Genomic DNA, 17022 nt, shown 5'->3' with positions numbered 1-17022 from the left:
TACTTGACCCAGAAAATCTATTTCTAGGGATTGGTCACAAAGAAATAATTTAAAACATGCACAACAATGTAACTGCAAGGATATTTAACGAAGTGCTACTTCAAAAATTACAAATGATCAATAATCCAGATTTCTAATAAATAACCCAGATTTCCACCCTAAGGGAAAATAATATATAGCCTTTTGATACAGATGCATGTTTATTGGCTTGGTAAAATGTTAGTTTTATAATTAGTATTATACTGCTAAGTTCAATATAGAATCTTAGGAGTTCCCATTGTGGCTCAGCAGAAATGAATCTGACTAGCACCCATGAGGACACAGGTTTGATCCCTGGCCTTGCTCAGCGGGTTAAGGATCCGGCATTGCCACGAGCTGTGGTGTAGGCCAACAGCTGTAGCTCTGATTTGACCCCTAGCCTAGAAACCTCCATATGCCATGGGTGCAGTCCTAAAAAAGACAAAAAATATCTTATAAAAATGACCAATAATTTAGTGTATGTATATGTATATACACTCGTTTATGTGGAGAAGAGTTTAAAAGAATATACACTGAATTTAGATTTGGTTGAATGAGCACCTTTAACTCATGCAAACAAAAGAAACCTTTTGTGATGGTCAAGGGCAGAGCTTTTGCGGACCTTGATTAGGGTGGTGACAGCAGCCATGGGGAGGAGGGAATTGACGACACGGTGCATGCGTGTAGAATCAAAAAACGAGGCAACCAGATGAAGGAGCCAGGTGACTATGAATCACAGTGCCCCGAGAGAACCCCAGGTACCTTGGCCTCAGCACAAAGCCTCCTACCTCTTGAATGAGGTTAAGAGGGATTAGATCAATGACTTAGGCAAGGAAAAATGTTCTGGAGACGGGTTAGGGCAAATCCGAGCTTAGAGTCCGGCATGTGTGCAAACAAGGTGGTTGTGACATCTACAATTTCAGGAGTCCAGAAGTAAACCAAATCTACAGAAGGCATGGAGACACTGCCAAGGAGGAATGAAGCCTAAACCTGGATGAGAAATTGTGGAATGGGCTAAAATACTCAATGAAGTATTCTGGGTTTTTTTATTTTTTATTTTATTTTATTATTATTATTATTATTATTTTTGTCTTTTTTTAGGCCTCAGGTGCAGCATATGGAAGTTCCAGGCTAGCGATTGAATGCGAGCTACAGCCACTGGCCTACACCACAGCCACAGCAATGCCAGATCCAGCCATGTCAGCAACCTATGCCACAGCTCATGGCAACACTGGAACCTTAACCCACTGAGCGGAGCCATGGATGGAACCTGCGTCCTCAGGTTACTGGTCAGGTTCGTTACCACTGAGCCACAACAGGAACTCCCGTGAGGAAAAGATTCTTCATCTCCTCTCCACTTTCGAAACGTAGAGCAGTTGCCTTCTGGGACCTGTCATCCTCTAGAAGTGCTTCCCCCCTGAAGTCTTGTGCTTGAAACTCCATCCTCTGACCATGACCTTCCACCTCCATCCTCTGACCATGACCTTCCACCTCCCCCTTCCATCATTCTGCCTTAGGGTAGCTTCCTCCAGCCCATTCAAATCACCAACATTTTTCAGGTCTTCCTCCTTACTCATGTGATGTATGTACATGTGTAGTCATACAGATCTGAGGTCTCTTTCCCATAGGGGCGTGTGTGTTGTGTGTACACAAATGTGTGTAGAGATGTATAGGTATATGTCAAGTGATCACTGTGCTTACCAAATACTGTTCTAAGCAATTTATGGGCATTATCTCTTTTAATACACACTGCACCCCTGTGAGACAGATGCTATGATACTTCCATCTTACAGATTAGGAAACTGAGGGATTAAAAGACTATGTACATTGCTCAAGGCCTTAAAGCAGTACTGGACCCAAGCCCTGGTCTGCCTGACTCAGGCCTCTTAATTACTACACGCACCTCTGGAGAAGCATCTAGAAGATATCTACCAAAATTGTTACATAATTACCTAATGAGGTAGGGGCCATGGGGGAACCCTCATAGTCCATCTTTTGTTCCCTGGCTTTGTTTAGATTTCTAACAATACGAATGTGTCATGTCAACTGTGTAACATCTTAGCTAGAAAAGAAATCTCTTTTTAAATTAGCATCGGTTCCTCATTTTCATCACTTCTGGTCAATTTGCTCAGCCAGTTTCCAAACCCAGAAACCCTCCTCTCTGATCTAATTCCTGGACCTACAAACATCAATGGGGAAAGCACATCACCAGACAGACTGACTCCATGACTAACGCGTGGGTTCCAGCCACCGTGGGGCTTGGGAGGGTTCAGGTATCCTTGGATAGATCTCATAAGCAGGCTTTCACTCTCTTCATGCTTTCCTTTCACTCAGTCTACAGCCAGGTCTCCTTTCCTTCTCTATAAAATGTCTTGAAAGTAGTCTACACTTACTCTCTTGGCATCCTCACCTCTTTCTCTTACTGACTTCCTGCCTCCACCCCTCTGTTAAACTAAAATTGGTTTTAGGGGTCACCAATGCCTTCCTAACTAGGAAATCTCATAGCTCTTTCCTCAGTCCATACTATTTAATCAACAGGGTTGATCCTACTTTTTAAACTCCTTTCTCTCTTGACTTCTATAAAACATCTCTCTCTCTCATTTTCTATCCCCACTTTGACAACCTCTCACAATTTCTTTCACTCCCCTGTCTTCCTCCTACCTTCCACAGAATGCGATGTTCTGTAGAATTCTATCTTCTACTCTCTTTACTCTTTCTAAAAAACTCTCCCTGCCAATTCCATGCACTCTCAGTATTTTTATTTCCAAATAAATGACTTCTGCCCAGGTCTCTATACTGACCTTCATACCTGCATAACTAACATCCATGAGATGGTTCCACCCAGAGGTATGCTGGCTCACTACAGGGGAGGAAATCACATGTGGTGGTATTTTCTGACTTCTGTGGCATGAGGTTCCCGATTTTAAGCCATTCACGTGAAGTCACTGCATACAAAGTTGGAAAATGTGCACAGATGGCTCTCTTGACTTCACACACCACTTGGTACCCAGGAGCAAAGGGTCTCAAACTATTTTCCTGATATACAGTAGAAAATATTTTTATGTCAGTTCTATATATATATATATATATATGCTATGGAAATGAAAGTTCTATGAAACGACAATAAACTTAACATATATATTACACTTTAAAATGGATCATTTAAAAATATTTGTATCAACTCATAAGCCATGAGTGGTTTAAGATCCACAATTTGTAAACATTATTCTCAGGAGTTCCCATTGTGGCTCAGTGGTAATGAACCTGGCTAGTATCCATGAGGATGGGGGTTCAATCCCTGGCCCCGCTCAGTGGGTTAAGGATTCAGCCTTGCCATGAGCTGTGGTGTAGGTCCCAGATGTGGCTTGGATCTGGCATTGCTGTGGCTGTTGCATAGGCCAGCAGCTACAGCTTCAATTTGATCCCCTAGCCCAGGAAATTCCATATGCTGGTGTGGCCCTAAAAAGACAAAAAAGTAAAAAATTAAAAATAAAAATGTCATTCTCAGGTCTCTCAAACTCAATATACACAAAATTGCGTTTATTACCCCAGTTTGACAATCTGACCCTTTTCCCTAATTTTCTTTCTCATTCAGTGGCTGCATCATCTACCTGGTTTCCCCAGCAAGAAATCTCAGGGCTGTTTTGGACTCATCCCTCTGCTTTATCTCCTATGGTCATTCCAACCTCATTCAAAAGTCTCAAGTAGATCTTCCAATCTCAGTTCCCACTGTCACTATCCTATTTTATGTCATCCTTTGCCTAACAGCCTCCTAATTCTTCCTCTGTTTTTGGTTTGCCCAATATCATCTTTTTTTCAGTACAAAATTGTCTTTCCCAAAGAAGTAACATTATGGCTCTGCTTAAAAACTGTGATGGTTCCTCATCGCTCCAAGAAAGCTCTCATTCATTCAGAAAACATTCATTGGGCACCTACTGTGGGTCAGGCTTTGTATTGGATGCCAGGGAGTGGGGGAAGGGGGGAATGTCACAGTTCCTGTCTAAGGAGCTTACAATCCAAACTCCACTGTATTACTCAGAAGATTCTTTTAGTAGTTCTGGCTCACCTTACCATCTACTCCAGCCTGTCTATGCACCAATGCTCTTATCACAATGGAGAACTGGACATTCCCAAAGTATGCCCTTCATGTCTGGGCTCCTGCCCCACATTCTGTAGGATGCCTCCTTCTTCCTTCTGGATAAACTCCTATGCATTCTTGAAAGCCGCCATCTTGGTGAAGCCTTCCTTTTCACAAATCCTATTTTAAAAATTTTAAATATTTAGTCAGTATAATCATGCACATACCTCAATTAGTTAAAAGTACCATAGTATCAACAGAGAAAATCCAGGGTCTCCACCCCAACCCACCCAGCTTCAGCCCAATTCCCAAAGATTAATCACCCAGTGATTTTCCTTTCTAGATATCTGGGGATCTCCCTGTTTACAAAATAATATGCTATATTACTATTCCTTGGTGTATCATCTTAGGTACGGTCTAGTTAATTTCTACTAGGAAAGTGAGTATTTAGCTCACATAGACCCTGGTCCTATCTTTTCTCTTCCCTAATTCCCCTAATAGACGTACATCTCTATACTCAGGCCCTCTGCTGCATCTTCTCCTCTGCAAAGTTACAAATAAAGCATCCAGACCTTTATTTTTTTGTTCTACTAACTATGGACATTATCTCTTGACTCTTATCTTTTTAGCATGAGACCCTTATTGGAGTTCCAGCTGTGGTGCAGTGGGTAAAGCATATGACACTGCTGCATCTGTGGCATAAATCACAATCCTCTGGCTAGGATTCCATCCCTGGCTCAGGAACTTCCATATGCTGTGGGTGTGGCTGAAAAAGAAAAAATAAAATGAGACCCCTAGTCACTCAAACTTATCTCCAGCCGACTCCTTACTTGTACCTACTTCTACCTGCTTACTTTCTACATTTTAAAAATCAATCATATTTACGTTCTCCATGTAATCATAGTTAATTCTTCATTGGCATATTTAAAAGGTGATCCAAAAAGCTGAAAATCAATAAGCATATTTGCACTGTTGGACTATGTGACCACTGTTCTCTGTGGTCCAGTGAAATACTCAGATCACATTTTCATCTCTGGGCTGTTCAGAGAAATATATTTTTGGATTTCAAGTTTAAGGGTCTCTCCACCTAATAGCTCAAAATCAACCCATTTTAAGTTACCTCCTACTTACATCATGCATTTCCTGGACATTTTCCCCCTTGGAGTACTAGTTTTAAGTTTAAATTTTTACCTTTGAAATTTAAGTAATTTAAGCTTTTATATTTTTCCCTTTGTATTCTGTTACCTTCTAAGGGCCTCCCAATCACACTTTCCATTTTATTGAATCCCATTGTTGTCTCTAGCATAACCACTTCAATGAGGATGAGCTAGTTTCCAGGCGTAGGCACAGCTGACACCCTGGGGCTTCTCTCCTTAGCTCATCTGGATCAGAGCCCCTTTGCCTTGGCTCCTGTGCAGTAAGGAGGCCTTTAACTTCCACTCCTTCCATGGACAATTAATAACTCACTTCTTGGAAAACCCACAGTCCTGTGTTTACCTGTATCGGCTTGCTCTCTAGACTGTCATTTCCTTAGCCTCCAGGGCGTGTCTTGGTCATCCTTGAAATGGTACCTGCCATTCAGTTTGCCCTCAGTAAACACTGTTGGGCTGTTCCTGTCATGGCTCAGCAGTAATGAACCCAACCTGCATCCGTGAGGATGAGGTTCAATTCCTGGCCTCAATCAGTGAGTTAAAGATCTGGTGTTGCCGTGAGCTGTGGTATAGATCACAGATGTGGCTCAGGTCTGGTGTTGCTATGGCTGTGGTGTAGGCCGGCAACTGTAGCTCTAATTTGTCGACCCCTAGCCTGGGACCTTCCATCTGCTGTGAGTGTGGCCCTAAAAAGATTAAAATAAAATAAAATAAAATAAAATACTACTGAGCACATTATTACTATTTATCCCAATAATTTGATTGAGGACAGAGTCATCATTTTTGCTCATGCTAAAGAGTAAATAAGCACGGCTATGTTTTTGGGAAATTGAAGTAGGAATTAAGAGGTAAGAAAGAGCTCCCCAAAAATCAATTTATAAACACAAGTACATTACTTTTTCCTCACCACGTAAAATAAAAACAAGACCCATATCAGACCTAACTTATAATCTTCATGTCTATGTTGACATGCCATCCTTTTGGAATGTGAGGCCCATTCTTTATTAATTTCAATATACTAGGGTTGGCAGATAAATTACGGGATGTCCAATTAAATTTGCATTTCAAATAAACCGCACAAAGTTTTTAAGTAGAAGTAGATTCCAAATATTGCATGAAACATACTGACATGAAAACCTTTTTGTTGACTTCATCTGAATTTCAAATTAAAATCTGAAATTCACATTTAGTTGGGTACCCTGTGTTTCTTTTTCTAAATCTGGCAACCCCACACTGGGCACCTTCTCAGGACAATAACCTGCTCAGTGCCAACCTGCTTAGTGACATCCACAGAGAGTGTGATCTGATGACAATGGGAGAAGGCATAGAGCTGGCCTTGAAAGAAAGAAAGAAAATATTTCAAACTTGCCTTCAAGACTGCTTTCAAAGCCCACTGCTTTTTTTTTTTTGTTTTATTAAAATATAGTTAATGCACAAGGCTGTAATAATTTCTGCTGTACAGCAAAGTGACCCAGTCATACATATGCACATATCCGTTCTCTCTCAGATTCCTTTCCCACAGGATACTGGGTAGGGTTCTGTCTAGGTTCTCACCACTTTTTAGGTGTCACAGTGTGTCTCCCTAATCTTCATCTGGCCACAAGATCAAAGGGAAAGGTCTTTGGAGATTTCTTGGATAGGGCATCATGTACTATTTATTTTACTTTGTTCTATTCTATTCTATTCTATCCTATCCTATCCTATCCTATTAATTTTTTGGCCGTGCCCACAGCATGTGGAGGTTCCAGGACCAGGGATTGAACCTGCTCTACAGCAGTGACCAGACTCAGAGCAGGAGCAATGCTGGATCTTAACCCACTGAGCCACCAAGGAACTCCCATGTACCATTTTAGATGACTCCTCTGGGGCAATTTGTTTTATAGGAGGTTAGTCCAGGAAGTACAAGAAACTGTCATTAGGCTGAGATAGTTTTCTTTAAATTTGCATCTACTGTTAGGTTTAAATAAGTCACAGCTTCTTTAAAGGTATAATATTAGATAACAGTGTGAATACTTCCCATGTGCCAGGCTCCATTCTAAGCATTTTGCATACATTTGCATTTCATTCTCACAAGTTGCCTCTGACTAATATCCTTTAATTATCTCCATTTTACCAATAAGGAAACTGAGCCGAATAAAGGATAAAGAACTTACCAAAGTCAAGCCACTGATAAAAAAGGAGGTATAGTCCATGCCTTCTTAATGCAGAGTCCTCTGAATAAAAATATAATAAATTTCACCTACAGTCCTGTCAACTCGCCAAAAAGCAAAAAAAAAAAAAAAAAAAAAAAAAAAAAAAAATCTCTAGTTACAAATACAAAATATTAACTCCACCTATGAATTTTAAATTACTTTCTCTGAGTCTAACTGAAGCTTTTAATGAATATTTTTAACTCAGAAACGTGGATTGAGAAGAAGGCACTGGAAAATGAAGGAAGGGATTTCAGTTAAATCTCCAAGAATTGGATTAAACTGAGCGATGAGATAGCCCCCTTTCCCACCATTTCCTCTCAAATCATAAAAGCGCTTCCTGATTGCCCTCTCCTGTATGTTCAGGGAAAAAAGAAACTAATTCAGTGGCAGACCTTCCAACCCGGAGAATCGTCCACAAACTCCTGAGCTGGCGTCCAGTGTACACGCACTAGACCAGAAAGCGGAATGCGCAGGGCATTGCAGCTTGCAGGTGGAAACAGTAAACTGGAATTTTGTGAAACAAGCAAGGTCGGCGTGATGAGAGGTGAATGAAGCTGGGATAGATCTGATCAGGGTCGAATTTGCGAACCGGAACTAGGGGCGCAGCACCCGCCCTCGGCACGTGTGGGTCAGTCCGGGGGCGGGTGAAGTTAACCCGCGGGACCCGGTGGCGGACCCCGGACCCCCGGGAGGGTGCAGTAGGCGGCCTAGCCTGCCCGCTTCCCAGAGCCTCCGCTGGCAGAAGGCCGGCGGCCACGGCTCCTCCCCGTCCCTCCTCCCGCAGCTCGGGGCGAGGTCAGGGTCCGGGCGCCAGACCGCGCCCCGCGGACAGACCGCGAAGGCTGCGCTCAGCCTCCCGCCTCCCGTCCCGAGGTCACGGTGACCCGGTGACCGAGATCGGCAGAATCTGCCGTACTTGCAGCTAGCAAACAGCGGGCAGGGTGGACGAGCCCGGTCCGGGTTCCGGCGAGCAGCTCCCCGCGGCGCCCGGGTGAGGAGGGACCCTGGGGTGAGCGGTAGCCCAGGGGCGGCCGCAGGCTGGCGGGTGGGGGTGGCAAGAGGAGCTGGGGGCTGGAAGGATGGGGGATGGGAGGATGGAGCCGGGGAGCGGCTCGGGGCTGGGACAGCACCCGCCCCCGCCTCCGGGCCGGACCTGGGTTCGCCGTCCCCGCTGCCCTCCGAATAGCGCTGGGATCTTTGCAGGGAGGATGATGGAATTCGAACCCACTTCTCCCAAATGTTTTCGCCAGAAGCAACCCTAAGAATTCGGTGCTGAGAGGGAATCCGGCTGGGAGAACCCGGAGCACGGGGAGTTTTCTTACTTACGGGCTCGAAACAGGCACACACCTCCCTCTGGGGAGTGTGACTCCTTGCGGAGCCCAGTTCTGAGTAGGGGCGGCGTGACCAGAATCAACAAAGTAAAGCCATACCTCCTGCCTGCTGCGCACGACCGGGAGCTCCCCGCTGCCTCCCAGGCAAGATCCCGGCTGCGCTACTCTGAGTCAGGGGGAGGCTTGTTTTTAGAGAAACAAACAGAATCAGAAAGCGAAAAACAATTACCTTCCCTCATCATCCCTTGGAGCCTCCATAGATGTTTCTTGCTGCAAAACCAGAAAGGTCAAATTTTCATTTAGACCTGTGGTTCCTGGGGTGGCTGCGGGGCTGAGCGGGAGGAGGAAGAAGCGTGTGGGCTCCTAAAAGGGAGCTGGCCCCCTCTGAAGGACAACCGCGTTCAGGTTTGGGAGGGATTTGTATTAAATCAGTCTTGCACAAATTACCTTTGGCCTTAATAAGAATGCTGAGCTGGAAGGTTGGTCTGTGAATAGGAGCTAGTGTTGACCTAGTGTTGATCTTGGGTTAACGTTGAATTTAGGGATCAGGGCGGTGAGTATGGGCCTGGTCCATTTGAAAGGGAAGGATTACCTTCTGGCCTCCAGGCGGCCCTGGTGAGCTGCCAGCACCCGGGGAAAATTCCTCAAGGAGGGAGTTCTGCTTGCGATGCTGAAGCTGGTGAGACAGCGTGGATGTGGCCTTCTCCAGCCCGCTGCCTCCATTCATTGCACGTGGGCACTGAACGTTCACTCCCCTCCCCCGACATTCGTGCGGAGCTGAAGCTGCGGCCTTGGAGTGGTGCTCTGCCTGGAACTGGGCCCTTCATACTCAAGCCACTGAGAGTGCAGGACTAGAAGAACTGGGAGGGATCTTAATCTGGTTCAGCCATGCCTTTAACAGCTGAGAAATCCTCCCTGAGATGTGAAAGGACTTGCCTGAGGCTCCAGGGAGCTTTCTGCAAGCAGAACCCTCGCGGCTGGTTCCTCACTTCCTTGGCCACTGTGTGTTTGTGCCCTTAGCACTTCAGTGGTGAGCAAATGTCCCCTCACCCAGGTAGGTTTGCAGTCTAGGGCGATATGCCACCCTCTGTGCAGCTCTCAGCATAGAGCATCAAAGAAAGTGCTAACTAGGTGCCCGGAATGCACCTTGGGAATGTCAGCTGGAGTAAGGAATCTGAATTCCTTTCCCTGACACCTTAGAAAATGGATATTTTGGAAGGAACGCGGATCATCAAGTTATTTATACCTTGATTCACCTTAAGCCTGAATTTTTTTGTTTTGAAGACCCTTGATAATTGACTTCCCTGACTTCTCGAGACAGTGAGAAATTTCTGTAAGAGTGCAGCATTGAGAAGTTCCCCTTGTGGTGCTTTGGAAACGAATCCGACTAGTATCCATGAGGACGCAGGTTTGATCCTTGGCGTCGCTCAGTGGGTTAAGGATCTGGTGTTGCCGTGAACTGTGGTGTAGGTGGCAGACATAGCTTGGATCCCAGGTTGCTGTGGCTGTGGTGTAGGCCGGCAGCTGTAGCTCCAATTCAACCCCTAGCCCAGAAACCTCCACATGCCGCTGGAGCGGCCCTAAAAAAGCAGGAAAAAAAAAAGTGCATCATTGAAGAGAAAGTAAGATGTGAAGAGACATTGAAGGGGAATATTTGCCTCTAAAATCGTATTGTTCCAGAATTTCGAGACTTCCGAGGAAGTTTTATAGTTTGAAAGAATGAGCAGTGTGTTCTTAACTGCCTTTCTCTATGAAGTTGGGCACCTGTTCTTCGCCCTGTCACTTTGCTTCATGTTACAGAAGTGACTCATAACACATGAATAGACACAGTGTAATAAATAGAGGTTTGTAGTTTTAAAAATATCAACATAAGGAGTTCCTGGCATGGCTCAGTGGAAACTAATCTGGCATCCATGAGGACGCAGGTTCGATCCCTGGCCTCACTCAGTGGGTTAGGGGGTCCGGCTTACAATGATCTGTGTTTTGGGTCAAAGACATAGCTCGGATCCCAGGTTTCTGTGGCTGTGGTGTAAGCCAGCAGCTGGAGTTCCGATTCGACCCCTAACTTGGGAGCTTCCATATGACACAGGTGAGGCTGTAAAAAGCAAACAAACAAAAAACAAAAAAAGTGCCATCAGAGAATGCAGGGAAATTAACATGAGCATAACAGCTGGCTTACTTTTGAAATTCGAGTGTGCTAAGATAAAATTCAAAATAGAATCTGGAAACTGAAAAATATATTTTTTTCAGTTATCAGATTTGCCCTTGTCCTGGATGTGGCTGGGGACAGAGATCTGTGAGTGCAAAGATTGGTTGATAATTGAAAAGCTGTATGTGGCGCAGAATTTCGGGAGGGGGCCAGGAACCAGAATTGAGGAGGATTTTTCCCTTAGTGAAGTATCGCCTCTCAGAGGAAACTCTTGAACTTTTCCTAGTTGATCACTGATTCAGTTTTAGAGGGTCAGGCCAGCGTTTCGAAGTTCCTTGCCAACTAGGGTAGGACTGACCTTTTTAGCAGCTGGACAGCTAACTGCCACAATAAGGCAGCCCTGTTTTCTCTTTCCTGCCCCATTTTGACCTGCATCTTACTAGAAGGAGAGGCACCTGTTTTGAAGAACACAGAGGCCGTTCCTCATTTGCATTGTGTACAGTGGAAAATGTACCTCTTAGTGACTTAATGTTCCCTGGTTGTCTTCCCTTACCGGACCCCATTAATTATTTGTTGGTCGGTGCAGCTGAATTTCAGCTCAAAATGGCCAGGCTGATGATTCAACTTGCAGGCAAAATGTGACTGTAATTCTAGAATCTGTATGATTTCTCTTCTGCCCTATTTGCCATCGTAGCCCCTTAGGGTTGGGGGTGATTAGGGCATCGTTAAGCGAGAGGTTACAGTTTCTCCCAGAAGCGACAGACAGATCTATTCTGTTTGACTCATATCATGTTTTGATATATTGAATTAGATGCTCTCCTTTAAAAACCCATAGGTTTTACAAACAAATATGGTTTTCCAGCTTTACTTGAAAAAAAAAAAAAAAAAAAGATCTGTTACATGGAGCTGTCATTCCTCAGAGAAGGTGGACCATTTCAGATGGACCCCTCTGCCACAGTCTCTACCACTGCTTTTTCATTTTTTTCTCTCTTTCTCCCTTTCTTTCTCCCTCCCTCTCTTCCTTCCTTCCTTTCCTTTTCACACCCTTGGCATATGGAGGTTCCCAGGCTAGGGGTCAAATCGGAGCTGCAGCTACCACCTACACCACAGCCACAGCAATGTAGGATCTGAGCCACATCTCCGACTGACACCACAGCTTGCAGCAACACCGAATCCTTAACCCACTGAATGAGGCCAGGGATCGAACCCACATCCTCTTGGGGTTTTAACCTGCTGAGCCATGACAGGAACTCCCACCACTGCTTTTCTATTACACACATTACAAGTTTCTGGGCTGGGGACTTTCTGATCTTGAACCTCGGATTTAAGGTTATCCAATCCACATTCACCCTCATCCAGTGCAGGAATTCTTTCTGCAATATCCTCAACGGTGCTCCCTATAGACCTGTGCTTAAATTGCTCCTCTGATAGGGAAAATACGGTACTTGTTGAAAAGCTCTGGCTAACAGAGGCCTACAGTCCGAATCCACATAGAGCATATCCCTTTCCCAGAGAACTGTAGCTGTCATGTGCCATCTGGATTTTCCCCTGAGTAAACATCCCTAGTTCCTCCAGCTGTTCCTCATGTGACTTGTTGCCTTGTTCCTTCAGCATCGGTCTGGTCATTGTTGGGTTATTGTCGCTCTGAATAAACTTTTCATTTGTCAAAGTCTTTAAAGCTCCACCAGTTCAGTAAGATGGGGTTTACCTGGTGTGGAAGGTACCAGGATGCTTCCAGTGTGGCCACAAACTGCCCAGGGGGTCTCAGCTAACTTATCATTTATGACTCTAAAGCCATATAGGGTACCAAACATCTGGACCTTTGCAAACTGGAGGCGTCTGAATTCCCGTGTCCAAAATGTGAGTCGAATCAAGTAATTTTATTTTACGTAGAGCTGTTAAATACTTGTACTTATAAATTCTTCTAAAATTAAATTGTTCCCACAATAGGGAACTGCTTATTATGCTGCCTTTTGGACCATGTCCCTTTTCTTGGGGTGGTGACATGATTACACAAGAGTCATATCTAGTGTGCCCAAGATAAGAGGCCTTAGACTTTTTTGCAGAAGTCACTTGAGTGTCATGCGTTTGTGATAATGTCCTCATCAAGTTTGGATACCATTAGCCAATACAGGAGAAAGAAAACGACAGTAATAGAGGAGGTGTTATCTTTTCTCTTTCTTCAATTCAATATTACCAAGTATGAATTAGGAAATTTTTGCTGATGCTTTTATTTATTTATTTATCTTTATGTATCTTTTTGAGGCCATACCCACAGCCTGTGGAAGTTCCAGGTTAGGGGTTGAATAGGAGCTACAGCTGCTGGCCTACGCCACAGTCACAACACCACCAGATCCAGCCAGTGGTGTCTGTGACCTACACCACAACTCACAGCAATGCTGGATCCTTAACCCACTGAGCAAGGCCAGAGAACGAACCTGCGTCCTCATGGATACTAGTTGGGTTCGTTACCACTGAGCCGCGATGGGCACTCCCTGCTGATGCTTTTAAATGGAATCATACATGTCCAGTAAAGGGGGAACTTCAGAGTCCAACCACACCTAGGCATCTGTCGCTTTTCCAGCATCCCTGGCAGATGACCAGTTAGCCTTGTTTGACTCCTTCTTATGACAGGGAACTCTCCCCACATTGTGAGGCATACATCATAAATGGCCTGATTATTATTACTATTATTATTATTTGCTTTTTAGGGCTGCACCCGCGATGCATGGAAGCTCCCAGGCTAGGGGTCAAATCGGAGCTGCAGCTGCAGACCTGTGGCACAGCCACAGCAACACAGGATCCGAGCCGAGCCTGCGTCCTACACCACAGCTCACAGCAACGCCAGATCCCCAACCTTCTGAGCGCGACCAGGGATTGAACCTGCGTCCTCATGGATGCTAGTCAGATTCATTAACTGCTGAGCCACTCGGGGAACTCCTAGCCTGTTTATTTTGAATGTTCTTCCTTGTCCTAACCAGCCATCTGCCTCCCTACAGCCTTTTTCACAATGGAATAAATATTTCCTTATTATTGAACAAGTTATGGTTTTACCTGCATCCCTTTGGACCAGGGCTTCTCAAGCTCAGCATTATTTACCTTTTGAGCCATGTATTTCTAGGTTGTGGGTCTGTCCTGTGCCTTGTAGGATGTTTAGCAGCATCCCTGGCCTCTGCCCACCTGATGCCAGGAGCGGTCATCTCCCAGTTGTGACACCAAAAATGTCCTCAGACATTGCCAAATGTCTTCTGGGGAACAAAATTGCCCTTGTTGAGAATTACTGCTACAGAATGATGTTCTAGCTGTCTTTGTCCCATTTCAGAATGAAGTACATTATTTTTTTCTTTTTCAAACAAGGATCTAGTTCCTTAAAAATATTGCTTATAGAAAAATAGATGAAGTCACTTACCTCTAATCACGAGCAGGAGTCTTTCCCAGTGCCTGAGCAGGGGAGGAAACAAATGTAGCGTTATAGAGATTTGGGCTGTCAAAATTGCACCTTTCTGTAATGTTTGAATTTGTTTGTTTGTTTTGTCTTTCTTTTAGGGCCGCACCCGTGGCATACGGAGGTGCCCAGGCTAAGGATCTAATCAGAGCCACAGCCCGCCTATGCCACGGCCACAGCAACGCCAGATCTGAGCTGTGGGATCGAACCCACAACCTCGGATTCGTTCCCACTGTGCCACAACGGGAACTCCTAACATTTGAATTTTTAAACAATGACCATGCAATAGTAATGTAAAATAACAGCAAAAGATGCTAATATTTTAAAAAATTTAAAAATAGTACTAGATTGCTCCAATACGTGGATGGAAGATTGACCATCTCCTGCTTCATCCTATTGTAAAATATCTGAAGCAGAGAATTTTATCTTCTTCCTCAATTATTGCTTGGTATTGGGGCCATTTTGAGATATTTAAGCCACTTTCTTTACTTTAGTTGAAAGGTGGGAGTTGCTGTCATGGCTCAGTGGTAACAAGCCCGACTAGTATCCATGAGGATGCAGGTTCAATCCCTGGCTTCACTCAGTGGGTTAAAGATCTGGCATTGCTGTGAGCTATGGTGTAGGTCTCAGATGCGGCTCAGATCTGGTGTTGCTGTGGCTGTGGTGTAGGCTAGCAGCTGCAGCTCTGATTCAGCCCCTACCCTGGGAACCTCCATGTGCCACGGGTGCGGCCCTAAAAAGACAAATAAATAAATAAATAATAAAAAAATAAAGTCAACGAATCAGCAGCCTTAATTCCACTTGCCATCTTAATTCCCTTTTGCCATGTAACTTAACATATTCATAGGATCTGGGGGATGGACTTTTTTTTTTATTTTCCCAGGAAGGGGAGTATCATTATTCTGACTGCCAGATGCTCCATGCCAATAGTTAAAAACAGGAAGAATTTGACAAAGAGGGTACTGATACTTACGAAAAAGCATTTTCTTTTCTTTTCCCCAGTAACAGAAGTGGTAAGGCACACACCCTGGCCAGGATTTCTCAGAATCATTCCTCAGCTCTTGACAGAAACTCTGGACTTGAGAGTAGACACCTGTTTTGGTTTGCTCTTGTTTCAAAAAGGGAACAGATGCCTGATGAGAAGGTAACAGTGACAGATGGGGGGAAATAGGATTAGCAGAGGCCATGGTGCTACATGGAGATCTCAGCTGAGATGTGAAAGACTGAGGAGGAACCTGTGGTTTCAGTGGCAGACGCGAAATCCACTAAAAAGCATGTGTTTTCGGAGCTCTCAGTTAAAGAGCTTGATCTGCAGGATGATACTTTTTCTAGTGGTTCAGGAGCCAAAATTGGAGAAAATAATTTTCACGCTTTAAATGTTTTAAAAATTGCCATTTTTTTTTTACAGTAAATATTCTCATTGACTGAAAATATTGGAAAAGAGAAAAGTAGAAAAAAGGATAAAAAATTACCTTTAGTTTCCGACTATACAAAACTCTAAAACAGATGAACTTTGTAAACATTTATATTTCTTTTTTTCTTTCTTCTCATTCCTGTTTTTTTCCCATGTCCCCCCCCCTTTTCTTTTATATATCTGGGTACATAAGAAAATGAATCAGTCTCTTAATTCTGTATATCCCATTTTACTTCATATTAAACATAAACACTTTTCATAGTTATGTAAATTCTTCTTAAATACCCTCTTTAAATTATTTCTTTTACTAAAGCAATAACATTTCATTCTAAAAATGTGAAACGTTAATGGGGAGTTCCCATGGTGGCTCAGCGGAAACAATCCAACTAGAATCCCTGAGGATGTGGGATCAATCCCTGGCCTCACTCAGTGGGTTGGGGATCTGGTGTTGCTGTGAGATGTAGTGTAGGTCATAGATGTGGCTCGTATCTGACATTGCTGTGGCTGTGGTGTAGGCTGGCAGCTGTCACTCCATTTGACCCCTAGCCTGGGAACCTCCATATGCCTCAGGTGGGGCCCTAAAAAGCGAAAAATAAAATAAAATAAAATGTATGAAACATAATGGGAAAAACCCATAATTCTATCACTCTTACTGTATTCCCTAATAGTCTTTTTAGTATGACTTTGACGTGGCAATTTGATGTTCTTTTTTTTTTTAATTAAAATTGCCTTGTAAATAGTTTCCTAAATCGTAAAGCATAATTTTGTAAATCTCATGTTAATAACTGAGGAGGATCCGGTGATGATATTTGTTGTTGTTTGATATCTGTAGGGTTTCCACGTGTGCTGGCTCTTCTAGAGTTGGCATAAATGCTATAGGGGAGTAAATTTTTAGGAGTAAAACTTCCCTGTGTGTAAGATTTGTGTGCGTGTGCTCATCTCAGAAATGGAGGGAAAAGGTCAAAAGATCTGGACAGTTTAAGGCTTGCCAAATTGATATCCAGAAACCAGTGTAACTATTTATACCCTCATATTTGCGTTGGTACATTTGGCACTATTCCGATAGGCAAGTCCTGTGTCCCCAGCTTTTTGTTTGCTAATTATTGCTCTGTCTGCCCAGGTACATCTTTCCCAGAGACAATTTTGTATCGGCTGGTGATGGTGGCATTATGATGATAAAGGTTACTGTATCTAGGGTTTTTGTGTTGTCACCTTGGATGCTATGTTCTAAAGATCCAAAGTCA

The 17022-nt window shown here is 43.9% G+C and overlaps 1 protein-coding gene and 1 long non-coding RNA gene across 12 annotated transcripts in view; one reads left to right on the top strand and one right to left on the bottom strand.

The window, feature by feature from the left end:
- LOC110261533 lies at positions 1274-9823 on the bottom strand. 3 transcript variants are annotated; one of them, XR_002345752.1, is made up of 4 exons: positions 9218-9823; positions 9000-9040; positions 7401-7494; positions 1274-4276 (listed from the first exon to the last, which is right to left on the bottom strand). It is a non-coding gene; the product is annotated as an uncharacterized LOC110261533 (long non-coding RNA). The 3 variants fall into 3 exon arrangements; XR_002345750.1 differs by having other exon boundaries at positions 9000-9823; XR_002345751.1 differs by having other exon boundaries at positions 7401-7460; positions 9000-9823.
- The window catches only part of PLA2G7 (phospholipase A2 group VII), a 43232-nt gene continuing 34036 nt past the window's right edge, over positions 7827-17022 (top strand). For 2 of the 9 annotated variants that reach the window (NM_001322807.1, NM_001113013.2), the window contains 1 exon segment: positions 8252-8430. Coding sequence is in view for 1 of the 9 variants with exons in the window: in XM_021098278.1 (XP_020953937.1) it covers positions 7905-7983 (79 nt within the window). In the remaining 8 variants the exon portion in view is untranslated. 9 annotated transcript variants of the gene reach the window in all.

This window comes from Sus scrofa, chromosome 7 (assembly GCF_000003025.6).
Source record: "Sus scrofa isolate TJ Tabasco breed Duroc chromosome 7, Sscrofa11.1, whole genome shotgun sequence".
In the NCBI taxonomy this organism is placed as follows: Eukaryota; Metazoa; Chordata; class Mammalia; order Artiodactyla; family Suidae; genus Sus; species Sus scrofa.
The sequence above is the reverse complement of the archived record's forward strand: the minus strand, read 5'-3'. Positions and strand labels throughout refer to the sequence as shown.